Source organism: Pelophylax lessonae (genome assembly GCF_965119305.1).
Source record: "Pelophylax lessonae genome assembly, chromosome: 1".
Classification (NCBI taxonomy): Eukaryota; Metazoa; Chordata; class Amphibia; order Anura; family Ranidae; genus Pelophylax; species Pelophylax lessonae.
This window is the reverse complement of record NC_138768.1, coordinates 586,267,266-586,293,518: the sequence shown is the minus strand read 5'-3', so window position 1 is coordinate 586,293,518 and position 26,253 is coordinate 586,267,266. Positions and strand designations below refer to the sequence as shown.

The window sequence follows — 26,253 nt, the reverse complement described above, 5'->3', positions numbered from 1 at the left end:
AGAAGCTGTGCAGGGACACCGCACCTGCACCAGAAGTGACGAGTGGGGACGGTGCAGTGCATTGTGGGACACCGACGTCACCGAAGAGGCCGCAGAAGAGGACGCGCTGGCTTCAGCTGCCCACACCTGAGATGGCAGCACTGGAGAAGAACTTTTCAAGGTAAGTATTTCTTCTTACAGGTAAGTGCGACCCGGGACAGTTCAGAGGCTATCCATTGTGGAATGTACTAGCCCTGACTGTCCCGGGGGTATTTTTATCTAAATTTGACCCCCGAGGCCGGAACTCCGCTTTAAGATCTGCACTGCATGCCTCTGAGAGCAATAGCATTAGAAATGATATTAGTCACCCTCTGAACCCATCTCTATCCAAACTCTGAACTCAGGTTCCTTTTTTTTACTCTAATGAGCTGTGGTCTAGGTCAATCTTTACTGCTCACCTCTTTGTTTTCCATTAGCTGCGGGGCAGGAATTACCCAGCCATTAAGGTATTGGAATAAAATAGGAACAAGTTTTTGGGGTTCAGGTAGAGATGGGTTCAGAGGACATCCAAGCTCATCTCTAAACAGCATATGTAAAACCTTCCCCCTCTGTTAGGTATAGAATACCCATTTTATTTTTCATTTCTAAACAATAGGAATTGAAACTATATTTCAGTGGGTCATTAATTACACAAGTTGGGCCCCTTTAAGGGGCTATGTCTAGTTTTCACTGAATACTATTCACAAATGCTAGAAATAGAGTGGTATATACTTTGTTACCACTAGATGGAGATGATGAGTAGGTTACCAATTAGGTGTAATAACAAAAAAAAAATGGGGTGACGTTTATTAATACCATATAAGAAATTTAGTGTGTGCATTAGTAATATATAAGTAAATTTTAATTTGTAAGTTAATTTGAGGTTTTTGCATCTGTGTAAGTGCCTTATTGCCACAACAGAATGTACTGCTTGAGTTGGAACCATGATTGGTTAGCCCATATATTAATTAACACATTTACCCTCCATTTTTCGGGGGACAGCCAATCAGAGTAATCCTTCTATTATATACACTGAACAAAATTATTGAGCATGTTTGGGATTCTCTGGATCGGAGTATACGACAGCGTCCAGGTTCTGCCAAAATCCAGCAACTTCGCACTGCCATTGAATAGGAGTAGAACAACATTCCACAGGCCACAATCAACAACCTGAACAGATGGAGGTATCAACTAATCTCCCTCCCCAAGGTTGGTTTAGAGTGGAGCAGGTAACCAGACCCCCTTACTCCCCTCTTCCTCAACCAGCCCAATGGCAACAACAGGGCCGAGGAAGGGGAAGAGGAAGAGGAAAGGGAAGGGGTAGAGGACGAGGTCCCCACCCACGGTTACCAGAGGGTACGGTACGTACCTCAAATAGTTTTGCTCCATTGGCCAATGGGACAACGGAACCCCCCAGATATATGACGAACCATCCTTCTGAGAGCAATAGATCACAGAATCGTCAAGAGGGTTGGTCTAATAATCCTAATTCAAGCTCTCAGGGACCTACATCCCACCGCTTTAATCAGCCTTATGGTGGTGGGGAGGGATATAATCAAAACCAACAATGGAGGTCTGACCAACATTTTTTTCCCCGGGCCACCCTGAAAACAAAAAGAATAAAAAACCAAACAGGGGGACCAGAGGGGGGAGAAGATTCCGTTACAAAAAAGAGGCGGCTTTGAGGGATGGAGGACTTTTCAATCTGAGTTCAGCAATCATCACTAACGATGAGAAGCATGTCCTTAATAAGGGCCTTAAATATGCCCCCCCCCAAATCATTTGATACATTTGGGACCTTTATTGATCTCCAAAAATTTATCAGGAAGGTCAATATTAAGAGACATTTTGCTACCAATCCTTCAACTGCTAGAGAAGAGTACAATATGGGGATTAAGAGTACTAATCTTAGTAATGCTTCCACATTTAATCCTCCAGGATCTCTGGCACCAACTCTGTTGGTTTTCAGAGACCTTGTCACCAAGGATATAGAGGATCTTCAGATTAAGAAATGTGGGATGGATTTGGCATTTAACCGAGGACTTAAATCGCTGAAGGAACGTACAGACATTATGGTCAGACCAGCTGATAAGGGCGGTGGGATTGTCATCATGGACTCCACCGCCTATGATGCAGAGATGTATAGACTTTTGTCTGACAGAGAAACTTATATCCCCTTGAGGAGCGATCCCACCAAGCTTTATAGGAGGGAGCTTGTCGAGCTGGTTCAACATGGTTTTGACAGAAAGTTACTCACTAAGAAGGAAGAGTTTTTGGTGCCTTCGACTCCCAGGATCCCGGTGATTTACTTTCTGCCGAAGGTGCACAAGGATCCTGTCTGCCCACCCGGGCAGCCTATCATTAGCGGAATAGATTCCGTCACCTCCCGGGTGGGCAGATATTTTGATTACTTTCTGCAACCAGTTGTCACCAAGTTGCCCTCTTATTTACGCGATTCGATGCAGATGATTAATGAAAGCGAGTTTCGTCGCTGTATACCATCATGAGCATGGAAGAGAAGCTGTCTCTCTCTTTCTGGAGAGGGGCAGCTTGTTAAGCCTGCAAAGAGATTTCATCCTTACACTCCTTGATTTTGCCATGACCAGAAATTATTTTTGGTATGATGGTCAATTTTATCTGCAAAATAGAGGGGTGGCCATGGGGGCTAACTTTGCCCCTAGTATGGCCAACCTCTTTATGGGCAAGTGGGAGGAGGATGTCGTCCTAGGTGTACCTAGGCCGGAGCTTGTGCTCTGGCGTAGGTACATTGACGACATCCTCTTCCTATGGAATGGCAGCCCTGACTCACTGCAAGACTTTATGGAGGATCTCAATGCCAACCAGAGGGGTATTAGCCTGCAGTTTGAGTCTAGCAGTACCGAGATTCATTTTTTGGATCTGCGTATACGGGTGGAAGAGGGTCAAATTCTCACTTCGACCTTTTTCAAACCGACTGACAGGAACAGATTCATAGACACCATGAGTTGTCACCACAACGCGTGGTTGGAGTCCGTTCCTGTCAGTCAGTTGTTGCGTTTAAAACGCAATTGCTCGCGCCGGGAGGAGTTCCTGGGTGAAGCGGCAATATTAAAGAAAAATTTTTTGGAAAAGGTTTATGGGAAGGTGGCCCTGGTAGAAGCCATTGCTCGGGCCGATATGAAGGTTAGAGATGACCTATTACAGCCCAGGATCAGAAAAAATAAAAAACCCTTTGATTTTGCTTTTTTCTCCTCTTTTTCGACACAACATTTTTCTGTTAAAAAAATGTTGCGCCGTCATTGGCACGTTCTACAGAATGATAACATATTGGGACCACTGTTGCCACAACAACCACAGGTTGTATACAGGGGAGTCCCACCCCTGAGACTACAAGTGGCCCCGAACATTAGGGACCCCCCGAAGAGGGTGTCCTTCTTCCAACAAAAAGGGGGATTCTATAAGTGTAGAAAATGTGCGATATGTAAGCTTAACAGCGAAAAGAGGAGATGTGTTGAGAGTTTCAGTTCTGGTTCCACGGCGAAGAATTTAGGATTAAACCTTTTATTTTCTGCTCCACTAAACACGTGGTTTACCTGATTCGGTGTCCATGTGGCCTTGACTATGTTGGCGGCACTATCCGGGAGCTCCAAGTGAGACTCAAGGAGCATGTGGCCAGCATAGTCAAGGGCTGTCTTAAACACAACGTATCACGTCATTATGACAAGTTCCATAATAGAGACCCCACAGGGACACTATTTTTGGGGATAGACAGATATGTTGGTAATTGGAGGGGCAGTAATATGACCCGTGGGGTGTCGAAACTTGAAACCAATTGGATTTCTAAAATTAAGTGCCATACCCCGAGGGGGTTAAATATCGAATGGGACCTCAATGCCTTCATTAAAAATTCCTAATTTATTTATTTTCTTGCCTTTTCTCAATTTTTTCCATGATTATGGGTTTATCGGATTTTGTATGTGTTTTATATTGTTTGTAATTAATGTATTGCAATCTGTTCTCCGGCATGTTCTGCTATAGTTCCACTAGATGGCGCCGTACCTTTTGTGATTGGATGGTCCCACTATTATATGATAAGGCCATTAAGCCCTGATTATGATTGGCGTGCCTTTTTATTTCAATATAATTGGCCGCTTTTTATATTTTTGCGAAATTACCCTCTTTTTTTGTAACTTTGCGATATATCACTTATTGGGTTCACTCCTTGTTATCCATTATTTGTTCCATATCCGGTTTACTTCCGGCCGATGGAACACATATGGTCGGTTTCCTGGTTCCGGGTTATCTGTACCACATCCGCTTTCTCCATCGCTATTTATAGCGAAGACGACCGTGAGACCGCGCCCCTTGAAGACGTCTGTGACGACGAAACGTACGTTGGGCATTAGGGCGGTACTTGCGGTCATGCTCGCCCACATGAAGGAGATGCGGCGGCCATCTTTTCGGTGGTTTGCTGTAGGAACAAGCGGAACATGCTGGAGTGGATTGCTTTTTGCCTGATATGCTCGATTTCACTTCATGTTTGTAAGTGTTTTTAATCCCTTTGATTTCGGAGTAAATAAATTATATGGTCTGCGCTATGATGCTGCCCTGCTTTCTTATTTTATACCCATGTTTGAATACCTGCCTGGAGATTGCTGGATAGGAGGAGTACCATCCAGGGCCCTTACAGAATTTGTTTGGCTATATGAGATCTCTGTCATGGGGATCAAACCCATCCGGTAAGGGACAGTGTGAACTGGGTGTTTGGTGGTGGTATCACGGACCTGTATTATCACTCATCTGATCATTTGGGACTTTTTATGGACTGTTCATGTTCAGTCTCTTTTACAGTTGTTGCTGAGGATTAGCGCTACATTGTTTTTTAAACCTGATCAACTCTATGCCAAGGAGATGTGTTGCACTGCGTGAGGCAAATGGTGCACATTTTATAGTGGTCATTTATTGTGGCCAGCCTAAGGCACACTTGTGCAACAATCATGCTGTCTAATCAGCATCTTGATATGCCACACCTGTGTACTGGATGAATTATCTCGGTGTAGCAGGGTTCCCTCTATGCAATGTAGGCAAAGACTACTGTTTGACAATAAGAAGGAACTCAGCTCCCTCCGGTGGTTAAGTTGATACATTACAGTTGCTGTTAAGATATGTGTAGCATGGTGCATCCTGCAATATAGAGTAAAAAGGGGAAAAGACTCTGTGACTTGAAGGAGAAAATGAACTACACTACCCATGGTGCAGCGGTGCTACCAGGGTGCTCTGCAATCCCCGCACAGCCTTCTGGGATCGGCTATAAAAAAGGAAGTGAGGGGCCATACTCGGGGCTCTCGGGACTTCGCTTTGAACAGAGTAGGAAGCCAGACGAAGGGTTGTGTCTACAAGGCAATGGACAAAAAGACCTGGACTTAAAATGATCGGGCGGATTGTTTAGAATTCCAGCAGGGGACTTTTCCGGGAGTGTCCCGTCATCGCTAAGCAGAGACCGGAATCACCCACCACCAACACCTTATACGGCTAGTGACAGAAACCAGAGACCAAAAAAAAAAAAACAGTGGAGAACATCTGGAGGGCCAGGTCCATTTGGTGAGGAGGGCACCTGCCCAAAATTGATTATTGTCAGATCAGGGAAGAAACAGTTAGTGCCAGCCACACTTTAAATAGTGCGCCACACACTCTGTGGCCTAGTGTACCTCACAGTAGCCTGCGTTGCTAAGAGACAGCTAGTACTAGCTATGCTTCACAACTACTTCACAGGAGTCTGTGTGGATAGAAACAGCTAGTATCAGCAGAATCACAAAGATGGATGTAAGGAGTCCCTCACTTTGATGGCAAGGTCTATGATATGGCCAATACATATGGATACATAAAGTATACTCTGTGAAGCATCTGCCTCATGTATACAGTGGTTCTAACAGAGACCCCATTTATGTTGATGTAATATTAGACGAGGAACGTATCTGGTGCCTGTAATCTTGGGGTTCCCATGATAATTTTGAGAGGATACTGACTGTGAATTCTCCCCCAAAATCTACACATTTTTGCATATAACCTCTTGCATATATCTGCCTGCACTGATCTGCCCCTCAACGCATGTGTCTGCCAAGGTCTCTATCGCAGCTGGAAATATTGGTCTGCCTTGGTCTCTCTGGCCCTGAGGAAGCCCTGTTGTGAAATGCGTCGGCTTGCTGGGAACCCTAGACCGTGCTATCTAGAGACCGTAACATCTAATGAGATACACTGTATCAGCATTCCCCATGGGAATATATTTCTACATATGCGTTTTTCTTTTATCCAGTCTTTCTATGTAGTTATAGTATATTTTGTTTTTTGTCTTTTTTTATATATATATGTCTGTTCAACAAATAGAGCAATTTTAATTAATTATATGGTGTGATAATTGCCCATACAAAGCCCCATCTTTCTCTTAGTATTTTGTTGTACACTCTTTAAATAGTGCGCCACACACTCTGTGGCCTAGTTTACCTCCCAGGAGACCGAGTGGTTAGAGACAGGCACATAAAATGTCAGGAGGCTGACAGATACGCCATAAGTGAGTTGCAGATCTATGAGTACTCAGGAATATTGCAAATGGTTATCTTGTTTCAATACCTTTGGATTACAAATAACCTGTGCACCAACGGTTGCTAGCGAAGACTCTGACCAGAAGAAGGAACAGTGTGCGGGAATCAGATAAGCCTTACCTGAATGGTACAGTGACTAAACAAATGTAAGGTATAGCTCAATAAAGGGAAAGCTTGCGAGCAATCATTTAGCTGCATAAATATATGTTGTATTGCTGACTTACCTATATTATCTATTATTGTGACACTGACTTTATTTATTTTATTTTATTTGAACCTTGCAGTACCCCACAGAGTAAACTAGTATTTTATTCTGTTTTTTTTTATACCAAGTTATTCTTGGTTAAGTGCAAAAATCTGTGTGTTGTATTTTTATCACTCTGAGGGACTGTGGCCCGTGAAAGGAAACAGGTTATTGATTGGGGGGATATATGTTGAATTGCATCCCTCAGTGGCCAGTTTGTGTCACAATTCTGTCTCATATCAGTCTTGCCCAGGGGAAGTTTGAGCCAATTCTTGGGGTTGATAGGCAGGACGTAGACCCAAAAACAAAACCAGCAGCTCCTACGGGGGTAGTGCTACATCGGTAAAGGAGAAGTGCTCACTAACATAGATTTAGCCAGATTTGTGAACAATATTTGAGAGAAATATGCCTTTTGTGTACATAGAAAAAGCCTTAGCTCTTTGTGTTCAGCTCATGAAAAATGGGGGCAAAAATAAAAGTGTTGCATTTATAATTTTGTTCAGTTTAAATCAACCTGAAATGGCAGCTCTACACTTCCTGAAGACGCCATCCTTGGTGAAATGTACGGAGAAGCATAGGACCTTTACTTCCTGGTCATGTATGACATCACATCCAGGCTGGGAGCAAGGCTTAGAGTGAATGCTGGCTAATGACAGGTGCGGCAGAGTAAGTTTACCCACACACACTGTATACACTGGTGCCACTTCCAGGCACCCATGTATGTGATTGTAACAATTAATTTCTTACTGATCCATTGTTCTTAATAAATACTACACAATGATATTTTAAATCATGCCTTCTGCTTGGTTGTCATATAAGTGAATTTCCATTCAATTAGAGGAAGATATTGAAGTCTATTCCAAAGTAATAAGAGCCTTTGATGACAAAAAGTGCAGCTTGACCTACCTGTAAAAAGGGGTCAAACACCTCTGGTGAGTGTGCATCTACATGGAATCATTTTAATAGAAGAGTCACTTTGAAGAACACTGCTTCTTATTTATAGTGTTGGGATCAATATCATATTGGACTTTTCTTATATACTTTCTTATTGACTCTTGTTGTATTTTTATGTTGTTGAGTAGAATTATTCACTTATGAAGCATGTAAGCGCCATACTTTATATGGTTTACTATTTAAACAGCACATGTGTAGCAAAAGCAGTGTGGCCTTGGTTCTTGGAACCAACTAAATAGAGGGGGGGGGATGAAACCATGGAATAGACTATGCCAAATGCCAATGTCCATAAATTTCAGCCAACGTTTGGGTTGCTCAGATCCTTGTTGAATGTTTTTAGATGCTCAGGTTCAGGTGGGATGCAACTCAGGCCAAAGATAGGAGATGTGGGGTTGATTCACTTAAACTGGAGAGTGCAAAGTCTGGTGCAGCTCTTCATAGAAACCAAACGGCTTCCAGGTTTTTCTGTTACGCTTAAATGTACAAGATTGAGTTAGGCTGATTGGCTGCCTAGCACAGTTGCACTAGATTTTGCACTTTCTGGTTTTAGTAATTCAATCCCACTTTGTCTTGTGTACAGTTTTGCTTGTGTACCCAAATAAATTTTGGGAGTGAAGGAAGCTTCTCAACGTGAATGTGCACATGTGCAATCAGGCTGGCAGGATAGCACTATTTTGGACTTTTATGACAAAAGAGCAGCTGGCATACAGTGTGTGGTGATCCAAGACAATGCCTAGGACGAAAGGTGCCTATACACTTTACATACTGATTGTACAATAGCTGTACAATCTCCCTTGGATTAACCAATGTATGAAATATGAGGACAAACCTAAACAATTAATTCAATTAGTATCAAATCAGACAGGCCCTTGCAATACATATTTGATAATCTATAGAAAAATTTACATCCAGATTGTATAGTTTACAGTCAGGATAAGAACTCCTTGCAGTATTTGAAATCGGTGCTCAGTGTTTAGGTTCACTGCTAAAGTAGTTTTGAGGCAGATTCGCACAGGATAATTTTTTTAAACCTTAACGCACTGCATGGCCTTTGAATGGACAGCTGGCTTAGAAGGGGCAATAAGAAGTCCCCCCACTAAAGAGAACACTGGCAAGATTGGAGTCAGGAAATTGTGCTGTTTTTTGGTGTTTTTATTTACTTTTTTGTCTTTAATCTCATTATGTGGTTGATTTGAAGTCATAGTGCCGGTACTGATCATAAATATGGGTATCATTATTGCCATCATGGGGGGGCATTATTTTTGTAGTTACTGGTACCAGTGCTGGAGGTTATTATTCCAGCCACTGGCACCAATTCTGAGAATTATTATTGTGGAGTAACTGACACATGATGGTGACTAATATTGTGGTCGCTGATGCTGGGGGTTAGTATGCATCACTAAAACTAATTATAAGCACAGGGGCTTAATAGTACCAGCTTTTGTATTATGTATGTATTTATGTGCGTCTTTTGTATTTTTTTCTTTTGGTATATCACTAACCCTAATATAGGGTGTCACTGACACCAGTACAGAGGGTTATTATTGTGTCCACGAAAATCAATGCAGGGGAAAGTGGTCCTTTAATTAAATCAATTCTGACTCAAAGGTGCTTTCACACCTACGATCCCTTTTGCATTTGCCACAGTTGTCTGGTTGCCACTCTAAGGCCGGATATATATGGTAAGATTTCCTTTCCTGGAACCATGGGTTGCAGGAAAAAAAATACCTTAATTCCCCCATCAACACAGACAATGTTGAAAGGGGAATCCCTCCAGTGGAGCTATTGTGTTCTCCCAGTGGGGGGAGGGGGCGGGGAAAGCCTCCCTCGTCAGGAGAACAGGTGATTATTGCTAGCGGCTGTAACAGCTGCAAGCAAAAGTTGCACGCAAAACCCGGAAGGCTGGTTGTACGTAAATTGTTCGATCGATCAACTTGGGTACATTCAGCCTGTCCATACATAGTTTGAACTTATAGCCCGCTTAAGCATAAGCAATATGAACTAAAGTAAACTGCACATTTATATAAATATTATAGCAATATCTGAATTTATTTGCATATATAATACTAAGAAAGAAAAAAAAAAGAGGAGACATTTTGAAAACAATTTTATTAGACAAATCATTTAGACAAATTATACACAGAAAGCTCTGCCACTTGTAACGGAGGCCTCCAAAAATGTTTTCTGTATTTTTATTTTTTTAAATAGGCAAGACATCAAAATAGGCCTATTTTAAATACTGTACATGTCTAACAGTTATTTCATTTTTGCTAAATTTCACTGCAACATCTGGCATGTCTCTACATAGCTTTATTATCATTTTTTTGTTTTCTTTTTTTTTTTTAAATCCGATATGCATGAGACAAAGGATGTCGCGAGGGGAAACAAGATGTGCATGCTTTCAGACACTTGTACCCTTAGAAACGAAATGGCCTTTGCATGATTAGAATAGAAACTGATCTGCCTTACACAGTAGACAATATTTGAAGATTTAGTACAAAAGCATTGACAGTACAAGATGCACCCTGGAGAACCAGCTTCAAAAATATGTATGAAGAATATATATATTTTTATTCTTTATTTTTATTTTTTTACAATTTACTAAAAGCAAATTAGGAAACTTATAAAGATGAAAAATAATGTCTCCTGTCTTAGGACTAAATCATCATGTTTAACAAAACGAAAATAAACCATGTCAGACAGACGTTGTAGAGATATTAATATTTTTACAAGTAAGCTGCATTTAAAAGTTGACACAATCATTGCTGTCATCCGTATCATTCATTTAATGAAATAATGGAGCACATGAAGACTTAATTAATAACATAGTGGGGTTAAGTAATCATAAATGTGCTTTAACTGACAGCAACCAATCAGATTAGCATTGTGCAATAAGGGTAACACTTACAAAATTGATGGGCTGCAGTGGGTACACTGGTTGCAACGAAACCTTATTGGGGTGGTTTAATATTATCAGATTAATCATAAAGATGTTTTGACTAACAGTCCAACCAATAAGAATTAATTTTCTAAAGCAAACAGAAAATAGAATAGCCCCCACACGGGTGGAGGTATTATTTGTATTTGAAAGGTACAAAGCTGTTTTCCAACTTCTTTTTTTTTTTTTTTGGGTGCCAAGAACATATGTTAGATCTGCTCCTGGCATTTTCTCTGTTTAATGTGTTATAATAATTAAAAAAAAAAAAAGCTTGTATTTAAAGACCTATTAAATTCCTACCTATTAAAAAATGTTATAATTTGGCTGTTCATGTAAACTCAGTTCAAGGTAGCAAGTCAGTACAAGATAACATAGGCTCATTGTTCCAGATCCTTCCAGTTGGTTGTTTGGTAAGTAAACTTCTTGAGCTCTTCATATCCCAGTGCTTCCAAGTCTGTATTGCCAAAACTTTTTTTCCTGACTGGCTACTCTGAATTAAAGCACACTTAATGTTATTAAGTAAGCCATTTGGTGTTCTTATATTCAGAAGCCCTTTCCAGTTCTTACATCAGAAAGTATCATGGAAAACTACAATACTTGTTTACAAGACAAAATATGAGCATCATCCCACCAGATTTAGTATTAGGACTCATCCTTAAAGTGATACAAATATCAAACAAGCTGCGTGAGGTAATATCATGTCACTGACAACTATCCCTTTCCTGGGATTCTAAACATAAAAGGATAGCAAATTAAAGCCTTGCACAATTGATATTAAGAAGCATCAAGATTAATTTCAAGCATTAAACATAATAGTACATACAGCAGCTATTACATTTGACCTTAAGTTTTATACATATTCAGTTCCCTTACATTCTAATGCTGAAAGAACAATGCCTAGAACCATTTTTATTTTCAATTTTTTATATAATAACAATATGAAACAATGCAAGACTCTTGGTAGTTTTACAGAAATGTTTAAACATCTAGCAATGCTTATTAAAAATCCTGATTGCAGAGGCATTAAGGTTCCTACTTTTGGAAGCATTCGAGTTTAATAGATTTAAAATATTTCCCAAAACCAATTACATTTTGAGGGGGAGGCAATGATATAAATATAAAATGTTACTCTTATGTTTAATATATTTCTTATATACCTTAACTCTAGTAGTCTTTTTTTTATAATAAAAATGTATTCATTAAAAAATGTTTTTAATTTGAATTTACACATATAATTACTAAGCTACAATACCACACATGAAAGAAAAAATATTCCCTATTGAATCTGGCAAGAAATCCTTTTTTCATGGTATTTAAGACAATTAGAGAACATCTGAAAAAGTTGTAAAAAAAAAAAACCCATCCAATTGAAGATAAAGTTAACACAAATTTAGTGCCATAAAAATGGTCCAAATGAGCTCTGGCCAGTCAAAGAATTTTTATGATCTCCCTAATAATGAATTATGAATATTAAATTGCTACCCAGAAATTGGTGAATGTCATGCGAGCATGTACAGTTTTACAATAAAACAAATGATAGTGTTGTTGTACACCTAATCTTTAGCAACATCAGACATGACAGTTAGGATGACATAAAAGGATAGCATCTGGAAAAAAAAAAAAAAACATTCAAGTTTTCAGCAGCATTTCTGCCACTGAGAGTATAAAGACCATGGTCATTATACAGAGAAATTAATAGCTGAGCCCAAGTGACAGGACCATGAAGCTTACCATTATATAACAATCCATTTATCATGCCATAGGAAAACGGCTGGCTAAGATGATACATGAGTTTTTTAATTTATTCAGCTGTGATGCAAAAATGCAAATCTGACTTGTGCCTTGATATTGAACATTGAAGAATGAATATAAATTGTATCAACTTATATTTTTCTTCATTTTGGCTATTACTCTCCAAAAAGTATAAAACCAAAGCAGATAGTAACACCCCATCCAGTAATTCTTGTAAAAATTTGGCTACTTAATTTAGGATACTTTCTGGAGTAACTGCCTAAATTCTAGGTCATTCTAATTCCTGGTAGCGATGGAGCATGCCTGCCTCCCTCACATTCCTATTGGCCATTGAGATAACCCATCATAGTGATGAGCAAATAGACATTTTTGGGGGTCAGTGGGGGAGTGGGCAGCTTACCAGTCCTTAGGTGTGGTGGCTGCATTTTTTTTCTTTTTCTGACCTTTTCTCCTTCATTTTCACCTTGTAATTGTGCAAAAAAACAAAACACTTCTGGTCCCTTCATGAGTTGACTAATTTCTCTGCCCAATCTATAATTTTTACACAGGCTAGACTTCATACATGTCTGCCTTTGTTCCTTTCCATAAAGTGGGGTACACACTAGTAGAAAATCTGCCGAAAATTCCTGTCCGAGGTAAAATTGTACGATTTTGGGGTAGTGTGTACACAACTTTCAGCAGCCGATGCCGCCTTTTTTAACGAAAAAAAAGGAGGGACAAACACCATAATTTTTATCATCCATCCCCAGCATGACCAATTTTCATTTAATGTGTATGCAATACGTCCGCGAAAAATCAGATACGAAAGACTGCGCATAATCTGAAGTTGCTGATGACCTGGAAGTCTAGCAACAAATATCCCAAAAAAAAAAAAAAAAAAAAATTGGACGAGAAATTTCTTGAACATTATGCACTGTCGACTAAAAACGGTTATGAACGCTGAGCATGAGAGAGAAAAATCGGAGGATATTTCGTCCAATTTTCATCAAGTGTGTACGAGCCTTAATAGATGATGGAACTAGTAGTTTATACCATAAATATAGGGATGTTTGTTCTTCCTTTTCAGCTCGTGAGATGTGACAAGGACACTGCTATCCTGGAAAGATCAACAAGTATTTTCTTTACTTGCTGAAAATATTCTTAGCCTAAAAAAAAAAAATAAAACTTATACAGACACCCAAATCTAGGAACTATTAAGTTGCATTATATTCTATGTTTGCTTTTGAGTTTAATTATGCTTTAAAAATTCTGCAACATAAAAGTAGGAAAAGGGGAGGCTGGTACGATTGCAACAATGTTTTAGAGAATTTGGTAAACTCAGTCCTCCTTTTCAGATGATTATTTAAACAAAACCATCTGAAAATTAATTAAAATGGACTGTGTCACGTGGAGCTTACCTGTGGAAGAAGCAGGTTCAATTCCCCCTAACTTGCTGTTGCACTTTACCCCCAAAGTCACATATTTAAATTTATTAAGCTTTGTTGTGACATGACTAATTCAAAATTAGCACGTGGTCTTGGAGCTGTTGAATGACAACCACAAAATGAAAACTGCTTCTCCTATAAGTAAACTGCAGAATAACTAAGTAAAATTAAGACGTAGTGAATATATTTTGCATTGTTCTAGCTTTTGACCCTTTTTACAGTCTTTTAGGCTTGGGCTACAATTGGTAATTACATTTCTTTTGCTACTGAAAGATTTAGATAGGCCATATACGAAGCAAATTTCTTTCCTGCAACCACAGGTTGCAAGAAAGAAATTTGCACGATTCCCCTATCAACACAGACAGTGCTGACAGGGGAATCCCTCCTGCGCGCAATTATCTTCTCCCGGTGGGGTGGCGGGGGAGGATGGGAGAAGCTGTCCCCTCCGGGAGAAGACAGTGATTATCGCTAGCAGCTATAGCTAAGTAAATTGCAAGGGAATCCGGCTGGTTGGTTGTACCCAAGTTGATTGACCGATCAACTTGGTACACTCAGCCTGCCCATTAATATTTCGAATCGTGGCTGGTTCCCGCTGAACCGGCTGAGATTTGAACCATCTATGTCCAGCCTTAGCCACCTGTTGTTAAAAACATTGTTGATTCATCAAGTAACCAATCAATGCTTCTTATTTGCTGATTCACTTTACATATGATTAGATTCACTCGTTCCTCTTTTAGCATCTTACAGACCACATGTATTATAGTTGAATATGTAACTATTTAGATTTCAGTTTAAAAAAATCAAGTATCACCTACAGTGCCAAGAATTGCACTCTTTATTGATATAATCGATTTTACCAATAAATCACATATAAAGTATAGGTGACAAACCAGTATGCTATAAGTATTTAAGGCAACCCTGTTGTGTTCAGTTTGAAATACACACATTTTTTAAAAATTATATATATTTATGGTACTTGTACTTTTAAAGTTCCCTACAGCCTATATATATATATAGCTGTATAGTAAACATAAAATAACATCTGTGATTATAAAAATTATCTTTAAAATGTATTTTATCTAAGATGGCATTTAACATTTACATTAGTGTTGGAGAGTAACACATATGTTTTATAACTTTTTATACTTTTTGCTCTTTATAATACTTCCCGACTTGCAATAATACTATATCATGTATTTCATAATTTAAAAAAGGTTAAAACACTCATGTACCCAACATACTTAGCTCTCCATCATAAATCAGTTAAGATGCCAGCATACTAAATAATTAATAAATTGCACTAATATTTAGCATTTTTTGAAAATGACCGATGATATAAAAATTACTATTTTTTATTAGAATTATATAAGGTATATACTTCTGGTTATATAATACTTTTTTGTATTTAGTTTATACTAAAGCTTTATTGTATGGTCTACAATGATTTGCTCACACACATACATGCCTTGTGTTTGTAGTCCATGGTAATATGTTATGCATAATGGGGTACTGACATTGGAAAATTGGGCTCTACTCCTGCTAAGCTGTTATCGAGACTTTGCACATTTTCAAAATGGCTGCTCAATAAGCAACTGAAATGACCAGGGACCGATTTTTCCTAGATTCTGAGGACCTGATTTACTAAGGTGTTAATTTTGTCACATGCTGTCGATCTCCAAGGATGAAGAAAGGATACCTTACATGCTAATTCTGAAAAGCGTGTGTGTGTGTGAAAAATATGCTCATACCTAGAGGTATTAACATTTGAGCACCCATCCCCTTTGGAGCAGGTGATAAAGAAATTATAGGACTAAAGTTTTACAAAACTTAAAAGAATTTTATTGTTGCATTCGTTTTTTCTTTAATTATTATGTAGATTTATTCTTGTACCAATTTTTAAGTTTAAAAGGGTGTCCCGACAAAGGGGCTGATTTACTAAAGGAGTTGACATTGTTCACTTTGTCAAGTAAATATTCACTGACATTAGTAAGTAAGATGAAGCCGTGTTTTCTTTAACAGGGCCAATCCTGTGCTAACAAAAATCTTGTTTTTTTTAATTTCCCTTGCACATTTTTGGGTATACTGAGGTTCATCTTATTTACTTTACTGATATGTAAATAGCCGCCACTCATTAATTTAATCAGTACTCATTTAGTAAATAGTCCCAATGAATTAAAGTTCAGCATCTGTATAATTGTGTTTGATTCTTGTCACCTAAAAATATAGTCAAAATTATGGAGCACTATATTTAGTTCAAAATCTATTCCTATGATGCAAAAAAAACATTATAAATGGAGCATTAACCACATAACGATCACCCGCCGCAGGCAGCCGCTCCTGGGCAAAGCAACGTTATGTTACGTCGCTCACTCAGGAGACTCTAGGGGGCGAGCTAGCTGGGGAGCCAGTGCGTGTGACCAGCGGCTCTGATGGCCGCCGGCCAGTCGCGATCTCCCGCAGCAGAGAGAGAAGGACAGACGGCTGATGTAAACACAAATCAAAGCAAATCAATCAAAATACGCTTATTGCGATTTTTTTTTACCAAAAATATGTAGCAGAAAACAAATTGGCCTAAAATGTTAAAACATTTAGATTCTGACATTTTTTTTTTTTTTTGAGAATTCTTTATAAAAGAATGTTAAAAATATTGTAATTTTTTCAAAATTGTCGCTCTTTTTTTGTTTATAGCATAAAAAATAAAAATCGCACAGGTGATCAAATACCACCAAAAGAAAGCTCTATTTCTGGGAAAAAAGGATGTCACTTTACAGTGTCGCAAGACGGCTCAATTGTCCGTTAAATGAATGCAGTGCCGAATCGCAAAATAGGGCCTGGTCATTGAGCAGCTAAATCCTTCGGTACTTAAGTGGTTAATTAAGAATTGTGGGGCTATACATTGCTTAGCCATGTGTGCATGTATATAATATATACCAGAAGGAGCTTTCAGCCATATAGGAGCTTGATGCTATGCACCCAAAGAAGTAATACCCAGTCAAAGGTAATGTATAGTGGTTTTGTTTATAATTTCTATATGTATTATGGCCAGGACTATAAAATACATTCAAAAAATATTTCTCTTTTTCTTCATTTAGGTAAATATTAAATATTGCTAAGGATATTTTAAATTGTTCAGTCATAATGTGGTGCTCTAGGCTAGTGAAGTTTCTCCACTCTTTCTAGTTTAGATGGGGCTTTACAGATCAGAGGGAGAGTCTAAAGTCTAACAGCTTTTTGTTCATAAAACTCATAGCACTCTGTGAATTCTATAATATGCCAGGACCCTGTGTATTGAATGTTGAATATGAATATTTTATAAAAAAAAAAAAAAAATCTTCAGCTTAAAAACTTATAAACATGAAAAAAATTATCCAAAACCATTATAATTTCCCTTTAAATAAAATGATTTTAAATGTAATTGTTTTTAAGTTCACTAATTTATTATGCTGTTATACAACCAAACAATATGCTGCTACATATGAACTTTAGTTATCATTGTTACCTGACACTCTCAGGGATTTACCTTCAAACAAGGATGTGTTTATTATTGTGTGTGCCAGGTTGCACAAGCATTAATTTGCCCAAAGAGAAAACAATCACTGATCAAGACAGTATCAGGTCAGGGTAAATAAATGCGGTCCAAAGTGTAAAAGCTTTCCCTAACAACCTTCTCCTATCATACACTGTCAAAAACTAATTTCCGCTATTAAAACCTCTGGCAGCAAATTTAAAACAAAAATTTACACACAGACCATACCTGTAAACTGGAGCCTCCTAAACATCTTACAGCCTACCTAAAGTAAGTCCAATTCTCCAAGTGACAGCACTCTGGCCATGAACACTGCATTGTGGAAGGCAGGGGACATGTCACTCATACCCCAATGCTAGGGAGAACCAGGATTTTGAGGAGGCTCTGACAGGATTGAAGTTAAGATCAGGCACCTTATTGTTTGTTAGTTTGTTAAGTTTTAATGTCAGTAAAGGGATGCGTTAAGCTGCAAGATTGTAGAGCAGAAGATGAAGAAAACTATAGCACATCAATGCATCACAAAACAGCAAAATTATTATTTTTTGCTCACATTTTGTACTGCAATGTTAAAAATGTTGCCCAAAACGACTTAGTACTATGTTGGAATGCTGCCATTCCCTTTTATCTACTGAGTACTATTGAAGATTTAGTAGTTGTCCTCAACAGTCTACAGCTCCCTGTTTCCACTGGGGTTTCGTTGGGTTCAAGCACATACCCTGGTTTTGCTCTGTTCTATTAAGGCATTTACATTTTAATTTGATTATCAGTTTCTGAAAAAAAAGAGAGAAAAAAACAAGCAACAGAAAAAAAAAAAAAAAACTTTGACAATTTTTTTCTCCATAGTTTGCCTTACAGAGATATGATCTGTTAATAAGTCTGAAAAGATGCTATTAAGTAATTGTATGATGTTATAAAAGAATAATGTCCATTATTTAGGTTCTGACACAACCCACAATGCATAAGAACATGTATGCATACACTTTCTAGCATACATACATTCATACACATACAAGTATATGATATGGTGGATGTTTGTACCAAAAAATATGCTGTACATTAAAAAGAAATAACATAATGGTTATGGACTAATTTACAAATGCACTGCTACAGTGCAAAATATGTTTAAATTTATTCTTTACTGGCATAGTAATGGCTTGTTGTAGTCCTACAAAATTGCATTATTTTATCTTTCGGCCTGAATATGTTTTTTTGTTCTATACTGCAGGGGTTAGCCTTTGGTCCACAGTTACAGGACACAGCAGCAGCAGAGTACATAGGAGAATCAGTAAACAATGCAAACAATTTCAGTTATTGCAGATGTATCTGTCAAACCAATGGAGAATCATAATACTTTAACATTCCAAACAGAAGAATAATAAAAAAAAATAACAATAAGTGAGCCAGTGAAGTGAATTTAGAAGTTCTAAAACACATTTACAGACAAAGGATCAAGGAAGAATAAAGTGAGGAGTCAAAAATTGTTATTAATAATTTGGATATAAAAAAATACATCCATGTTAGTCTCATAATTTTTACAGATGCTCCTGGCAAAGAGAGTCCCAGAACAAAACAATGATGAGGGCTCCCTAAGGCTCATATAGAGGTACCTCGGTCAGGATCGTTACCAAGATTGAGCCCCAGAGAGGGAGTTGGCTGGTATGGAATAGATGACATAGTTTTAATTGGACTTCGGAAAAATCCACCATTGGGTGCCCTGTGCCTGAAGGGACCAGTTCGGTGCTCAGGTACATTGCCAAATGAGAAACCAGAAGCAGCTTTCGTTGACAAGGTACGACTAAGTGTCTGTATCTGCTCTGGTATAAAGGTTGTAGTGGTTATATGAGTGTTCCTGAAATCACTTATTTGCTCCAGAGTTTGCCGCGTTGGCAACGTGTCGATGTCTAGTGGAGTTAAATCAACTGACGAGGAGGAAAACTGTTTATGAGGGCTTTCATCATCAGTGCACAAGCTGTTTACACGTCGGTGGAGATGTTCCAGGTCAATTTCTTTGTCATCCTGGTAGAAAGGGAAAGAGAGGGAAATGCACAGTATTCAATAGGAACCTTAAAACATATCATGCTGGGCCTAATCAGACATAAAAATGGAGGTATTTTTATCATGTACACAATTCCACAGTGAAACTCCTAACCCTATTTGCACATGCTTTGTGTGATGTAAGTACATTTCAGCTGAGCTGATACTGAGCAGAGGGTTCAGTCAACCTTACAGCCTTGAGCATGTGCCCACTGTGTGTTGTTGTAACAATTCGGACAGATGTTGATTATAGTTGTCAGAATTTGTTATATCGATTTTCAGTGCCTTGTGTTTAGCTGTGACAAAGGCACCCCTGTGCGAAGATACTTCCACTTACCATAGTGTTTAATGAGCAGTGTCAGTACCACCTAATGTATACCAAGCAGACCTAGCTCCAGCATTTACTAAATATCTATGTACCAAGAATCTTTATTGGTTAAAGAGCCCATATGTTTAAAGAAAAACAATTACATTAGTATTCATTACTCCTGGAATTCTAATCAGCTGGTGGGCTTCATGAATACCTATGTTGGGTCATCATAGGGTCCAGATACCTTTTTGGAGAGGATGTACAAGTTGCAGCTTGCAGATCAGTTTTGTGAGGAATAACTCTATTTAAAGTTCTTTTACTGTAGAAAATATTTGACTCAATTCATATGGAGCATGACAAATAGCTGATGACTGTGGCTAAGCAGTTTTGAACAATAGGGTATATAAAATGCATTAGGCTAATACTCTTATTCCTAATTTACGTGGTAAACTATAATTTAATGCAAATGAGCACATACAATTTCGCAAACACAGTACTAAAGTTGTTTTCTTTGCCCACAGCATCCAATCATAATTCAACACCTAATATTTAAGTACTGGTTGGAAAATCAAATCTTTGATCAGGGGTGACCAATATTTAATTATAAAAAAAGAAAAAATATATATACTGCGCTAACTAAACAATCCAAAAAGCCGCCAGCACTAAACCAACAATCCGTGTTGTAAAAGAAACAAATAAAATATAAGTGCAGCGCTAAAACAAATATGTGAACCTTGACCATTCACAGTGAAATTATTTGATAAATGTATGTAACAACATATCATAGCATACGTGAAAGTCCCATATAACAAAAAAGGGTGTGGCTAAAACACACAATTCAAAGTTGCATATGTGAAAGTGATATATCCAGCAATGGTAGAAGTGATCACAGTGGCAGTCAGATCCCGTCACCAAATGGAACAACTAATATAATTATGCGCTCACCAGACGTCATGGACCTGTAATGCCATACAGCATACAGGTCATGAAGGCTTCACATATAGGATCCTGGATTCCTCTCAAATAGATATTACCCTTGGATGTTCCAAAGGCCAATGGTAGATGGAAAGGAGGAAATATGGGTCCCTCATACACCATATAGCTTTTCAGCCGCTCCTGGCGTCGCTGTATGGTAAACACTAATCAAGAACTCCCGCTCGTGAAGCCAGGCAATGGTACACCCTCCTTTCCATCTACCATTGGCCTTTGGAACATCCGAGGGTAATATCTATTTGAGAGGAATCCAGGATCCTATATGTGAAGCCTTCATGACCCTTATGCTTTATGGCATTACAGGTCCATGATGTCTGATGAGCGCATATTTATATTTGTTCCATTTGGTGACGAGATCTGACTGTAATCACTTCTACCATTGCTGGATATACCACCTTCACATATGGGACTTTGAATTGTGTCTTTTAGACACACCCTTTTTGTTATATGGGACTTTCACTTATGCTATGATATGTTGTCACATACATTTATCATATAATTTCACTGTGAATGGTCAAGGTTCACATATTTATTTTAGCACTGCACTCATATTTTATTTAATATCTAATTATAAGCTGGAAAAAAAATGGAACCATGTATGGGCAGCCTTGGACCTGGTGTAACTTGACCATTAACAACTTTTTGGTGCAGTTGTTTTACATTTTTGTTCTTCAATAATGATGCTTTGGAGTTGATGTACTTAATGAATAGGGACTGTTTACTGATCTTATTGAAGTTATGTTTTCTTCAATCCTCCAATCATGTACAAATAAACACACGACAAACAACAACAATATTTCCTACTTTACTAAATCAAAGCCCTGTGGGTCAGTATAGAATACCGTAAACTCAAATCTGTCTGACTAGGATTTAAGAACTCCTTGAAACCAAGGGCATGGGCAATAATAACTGCATACATAACTAAAAGGTATGAAGTAATAAGCAGTAGTTTATTATTTAAAACAGATAAAGCTTTAAAATAATAAATTGTCTAATATTTAAAAATAGATAAACATTGCATTCCCAAAGCTTAAGGCGTTTATTAAAAAAAAAGAAAAAAAATAGAAATTAGATATAAATTTCATAGGGACATGTAAAAGGCCTAGATAACAGTTACTGAATTTATGCACAACAACTTGCAGATGGTTATTTTCCTTTTACCCCAAAATCATTCCCTTAGATATTTTGCTGTCCTTTTCCAAATTTGTGCTTTTATCATCCTCTTTTCAGATTGCAATAGAAGTCACCGGAATTCCATTTTGTATCTTTACCTATCAGGCACATAATCTTACCTCTGTTGTCAGATGCTTTTACATGTATGAATCTATTTGACAAGCTTACACAATGCTGCATGCTTTATTTTCATGGAATTACAAGTAAAGCAAAATGAGGTGGAAACAGTATGAGTTTGCTCAAAAACAAATAAAATAACAAGCTACACAAGAATTTGATGTACTACAATACTTGCTGATGTGTAAAAACATATGCCATTCAGTGCATATTTTTAAAATAGATGACAAGCATTTTAATAATGATGAATGTTTGAAAACCTACATTGGAGAGCTTTGTAAACTACAGCTGCATTTCGTTTTGTGTTTTTTTTGAAAAAAGAATTATCATTATTGAAAGATGTGTAAACATGCCTATCAGAATTCAAAATTGCTGCTTGTTATTGTTTTTAATTTATATAATGCTAATTTTATAAAATTATACAAAGTTAAACTAATTGGATGTATCTGCTTTTCAAAATTTGAAGAAAAATGCAACACTAAATTCAATCCTGTTTGAAACACTGATTATGTTGATAATGTTCTATTCTACTTTTTTTTTTTTTTCTGCAAGCAGAATAGATTTTTTTGTAAATTATTTTATGAGAAAGAAAAAATATGCCTTCACAATGCAATTATCATAAAAGTTATTGTATTTGCATTTTATTATAGTTTGAGCTAAGTTGTAAAATGTGAATGAAAGAAAGAGGTTTAAAGATTTACAAAAATCCAAGAGCTTTAGTATGAAATTTTACAGATGGCATATGGTACCTACATCCTTATCTTGGCCAGAAAACCAAAATAATACAAAATGTTTGAGGGGATTTATATGCAGATTAAGCATCTTTTTAGGCATCTCTAATTTGGGGAATTGTGAGCTCTGGATTACAATAGCTGTCTATATTTTTCATTGATTTCTATGGACACTCTCTGTGTCTGTGGCATTACAGTTTTTGAAGGGCCCCAGAATCGTAACCATTGCTAATGATAAGGCCTAAGTGGGCCATGTTATATAATACTGTAATACAATTATTTTTACTGTGCCCATGGAATAATGCAATGGCAGTGGCTCTCAACATTTCCTTCATTTTACTCTGCATTTCTTAGATACAGAGTAGAGGCAGACCTATGCACAATAATAAATGCAGGGGGGTGCCAGGGTCTTCTTTATTTCTAAAGTGGCATTCTACCTTAGAAACGTGTATTTATGCAGGGCTGTGGCAGCATTTGGTTGTTAATTAGTATTATCTAAAGGTTTCAATAACTAAACTGTTAACAGTTTTGATGGTCTCCAATATTTGTACATTCATTTCAACTCTATCACTGAGAGCAGAAACAAAATGGAAGAAATTTCTAGATAGGTCTATGACTTGTGCAAACTCTTTTTTTTTTTTTAAAGAAATTACATCAAATATGCTAAACACTTCTTAGAGTTATTCTCAAAAGATAAAAATGAAAAATGAAAATGATTTTTTTAGGAACTAATATTTTAATTTGTGTGTCTATTTCATTTTAAAAAACAAATATATTGGTACTACTTTTTTTTTTATATAAGCATGATTCTGTACCATCTTGTTAAAGCTTTCTTTAATGACTCAAAGGGAACAAGGAACTTTTCAAAGAACTGGAAGAAAGGGATAATTTGTATGTGATCAAAATGTTTTGTGTTTGTTTTTCAACATTTATATTACTCATAATACATTATGAACTCTTGTATTGTATTACTAACATCAAGGTTCATCTGGATACATAACCAAAAAGTATTTTTAGAAGGTCCCCATACCTAAATTGTTAACAACTTTGATGGTCTGTAAATAAGGGAGGGACTCTGTATCCTTTTAACTGTTGCAGAACTGAATTTTCATGCTTACTAAAATGTAAGATACTTATAAATAACAGATACTTAAAGTGGTTGTAAAGTTGGAAGTTTTTTTTTATGTTAATGCATTCTATGCATTAGGATAAAAAGCCTTCTGTGTGCAGCAGCCCCTTTCAGTCCCCCAAATACTTAGCCAAGCCCAATCTCGCTCCAGCAATGTTGCAGGAGTTTCTCGGCTGTCCTGAGACGACAGCACAGCGCCATTGGCTTCTGCTTCTGTCAATCAAACTCAGTGAGCCAATGAGGAGAGAGAGGGGGCAGGGCTGGGTCATGACTGCGTGTCTGAATGGACACAGGGAGCTGGTGCCCCCATAGCAATCTTTTTGATGTGGGGGCACTTAACAGGAGGGAGTGGCTAGGAGCAGCGAAGAGGGACCCGAGAAGAGTAAGTGTGTTTGTTATTTTTAACAAAAAAAAAAAACCAAGACTTTACAATCACTTTAAGATAAGCATGGGGTACATGTGAGTGTAGCAGTTGATTCTGGAAACTATATGCTCTTGAAAAAAAAAAAGCCACGGGCTAGTTTGAATTTTTGGAAAAAGGACTATTGTTTCTTAAAATTACTAATGTTACATTTAGGTATCTCTAGGTTACATAAACATGGCCACTTAGGAGAATTTAATGGTTGTTTGTTGGATGTGTTCAATCTATAAAAGACTTTAGTTCCACAACAGCTAGAAATCCACAGATCTATATGGAATTAAATCTAACTTGGGAAAAGCTAGTAACATATAACACAAATTTCCTATGGATATTATTCCAGTAAAAATAATTACTGTGTGTATACAGTTTACTTTTACATTTCACTTGTAGTTAAACCTTTCCTCATTTTAAAGGATACTTACAGTGAAGGCTGGTGGCGAATGCCTAGAAAGTTTTGGTTTGTAATTATGAAGTAAAAAATTGCTGTTGCTGGTTGTTTTTAATAGTCTGGCTATCAGCTTTGGCCTCCAGCTGTGCCGATGACTGTTCCGTTAGGCCTTGAGCTTATCAGAAGAGATTCCTGGCCACAGATGTCTGCCTGCAAATAATAAATCCTATTATGTAGTAGCGGGGATGTCAGTCTAGAGTTCATAGATACTTTACAGAAATATTTTTATACATATTCTGTAGATCTTTTTTACTGTGTTGTAGATTATTGAAAGCATTAAAAGCAAAATATGTTGTATTGTCTATGTGTAAGGGTTGTGACATATATATTTTTTTTCTTTTAGCTCTCACGTGTACTATGTCATGTCATGTTATGTAAAGTAAACAACTAATTAAAGCCAGTTCTAATCAGGAATTCTGTGTATATTTATTAATGTATATAACTGCAGGGGCATTACAAATCAGGGGTACAAATAATATTTGTCTGGGATTTAATATGATATAGGACCTATCATTAGAAAGCACCTATAAAGCCTAGAAGTTGTCTGCCTATTTCCATCTTCAATACCTATGTCTCCAAAAGACAAAATACCCTTTGTTTATTTAAAGACATTAATATTTGAAAACTATTACCTGGTAACATTCGTATTGCCCTAACATCAGGTCTTCCAATGAAATAAAAAATATAGGCCTACTGAGCAGCCCTAGTTGCCCACATATAAAAGTTATTAATAGCTAAAAACAGAAGGAACTAATTACTAAAAACTGGCGTGTTGCCTTTTAAAACGCAGCAAAATAAAAAAATGACTTGATCATTTACCAGCCACAGATAAATGTTCTATATAAAAACAATGGCGCTTACAACATAAATTGCATTGTAGTAACGACTTGCAGTTGTGTGTGACTTTGGATATTTGGATATAATACAGTTATTATGGCAGAGAAACCAATGTACTAAGCTACCCATAAAAGTTCCTTCATATATTGGGTGAAAATAAATTCAATACAATATCTGCAGTCAATTATTTTAGCATTTTAGTTACTGTAATTACATATATATATATATATATATATATATATATATATATATATATATATATATATATTTTTTTTTTTTACTATCACGTGTTCCTTAATTCACTTTATTGTAGTGAAAAAAATAATAATTTTGATTTGCATAGAAGCCCTTAATGAAAATCTATTTGACCAGTTGGGTTGTTGAGCTGCTGCATCTCCTAGATTTTGGGGGCAAACTGAATCCATTCCAAAAAGATTTATGACTATGCCTATATCACAGACTTGTTTCTTTCATGGTCAGACTGATAAAATCACAATATCTATCTATCTATCTATCTATCTATCTATCTATCTATCTATCTATCTATCTATCTATCTATCTATCTATCTATCTATCTATCTATCTATCTATCTATCTATCTATCTATCTATCTATCTATCTATCTA

At 37.2% G+C, this 26,253-nt stretch overlaps 1 protein-coding gene across 3 annotated transcripts in view; it reads right to left on the bottom strand.

Moving 5' to 3' along the window:
* Positions 1 to 18,331: 18,331 nt before the first annotated feature.
* GRID2 (glutamate ionotropic receptor delta type subunit 2) overlaps positions 18,332 to 26,253 on the bottom strand; it is a 1,458,531-nt gene continuing 1,450,609 nt past the window's right edge. The window contains exons 16-17 of one of the 3 annotated variants that reach the window (XR_014225747.1): positions 24,765 to 24,940; positions 19,312 to 19,450 (exon numbers count right to left, since the gene is read on the bottom strand). Coding sequence is in view for 1 of the 3 variants with exons in the window: in XM_082268534.1 (XP_082124660.1) it covers positions 19,028 to 19,450 (423 nt within the window). In the remaining 2 variants the exon portion in view is untranslated. Of the gene's footprint in view, positions 19,451 to 24,764; positions 24,941 to 26,253 lie in introns of all 3 variants that reach the window. The other 2 variants (XM_082268534.1, XR_014225748.1) reach the window with 2 other exon arrangements.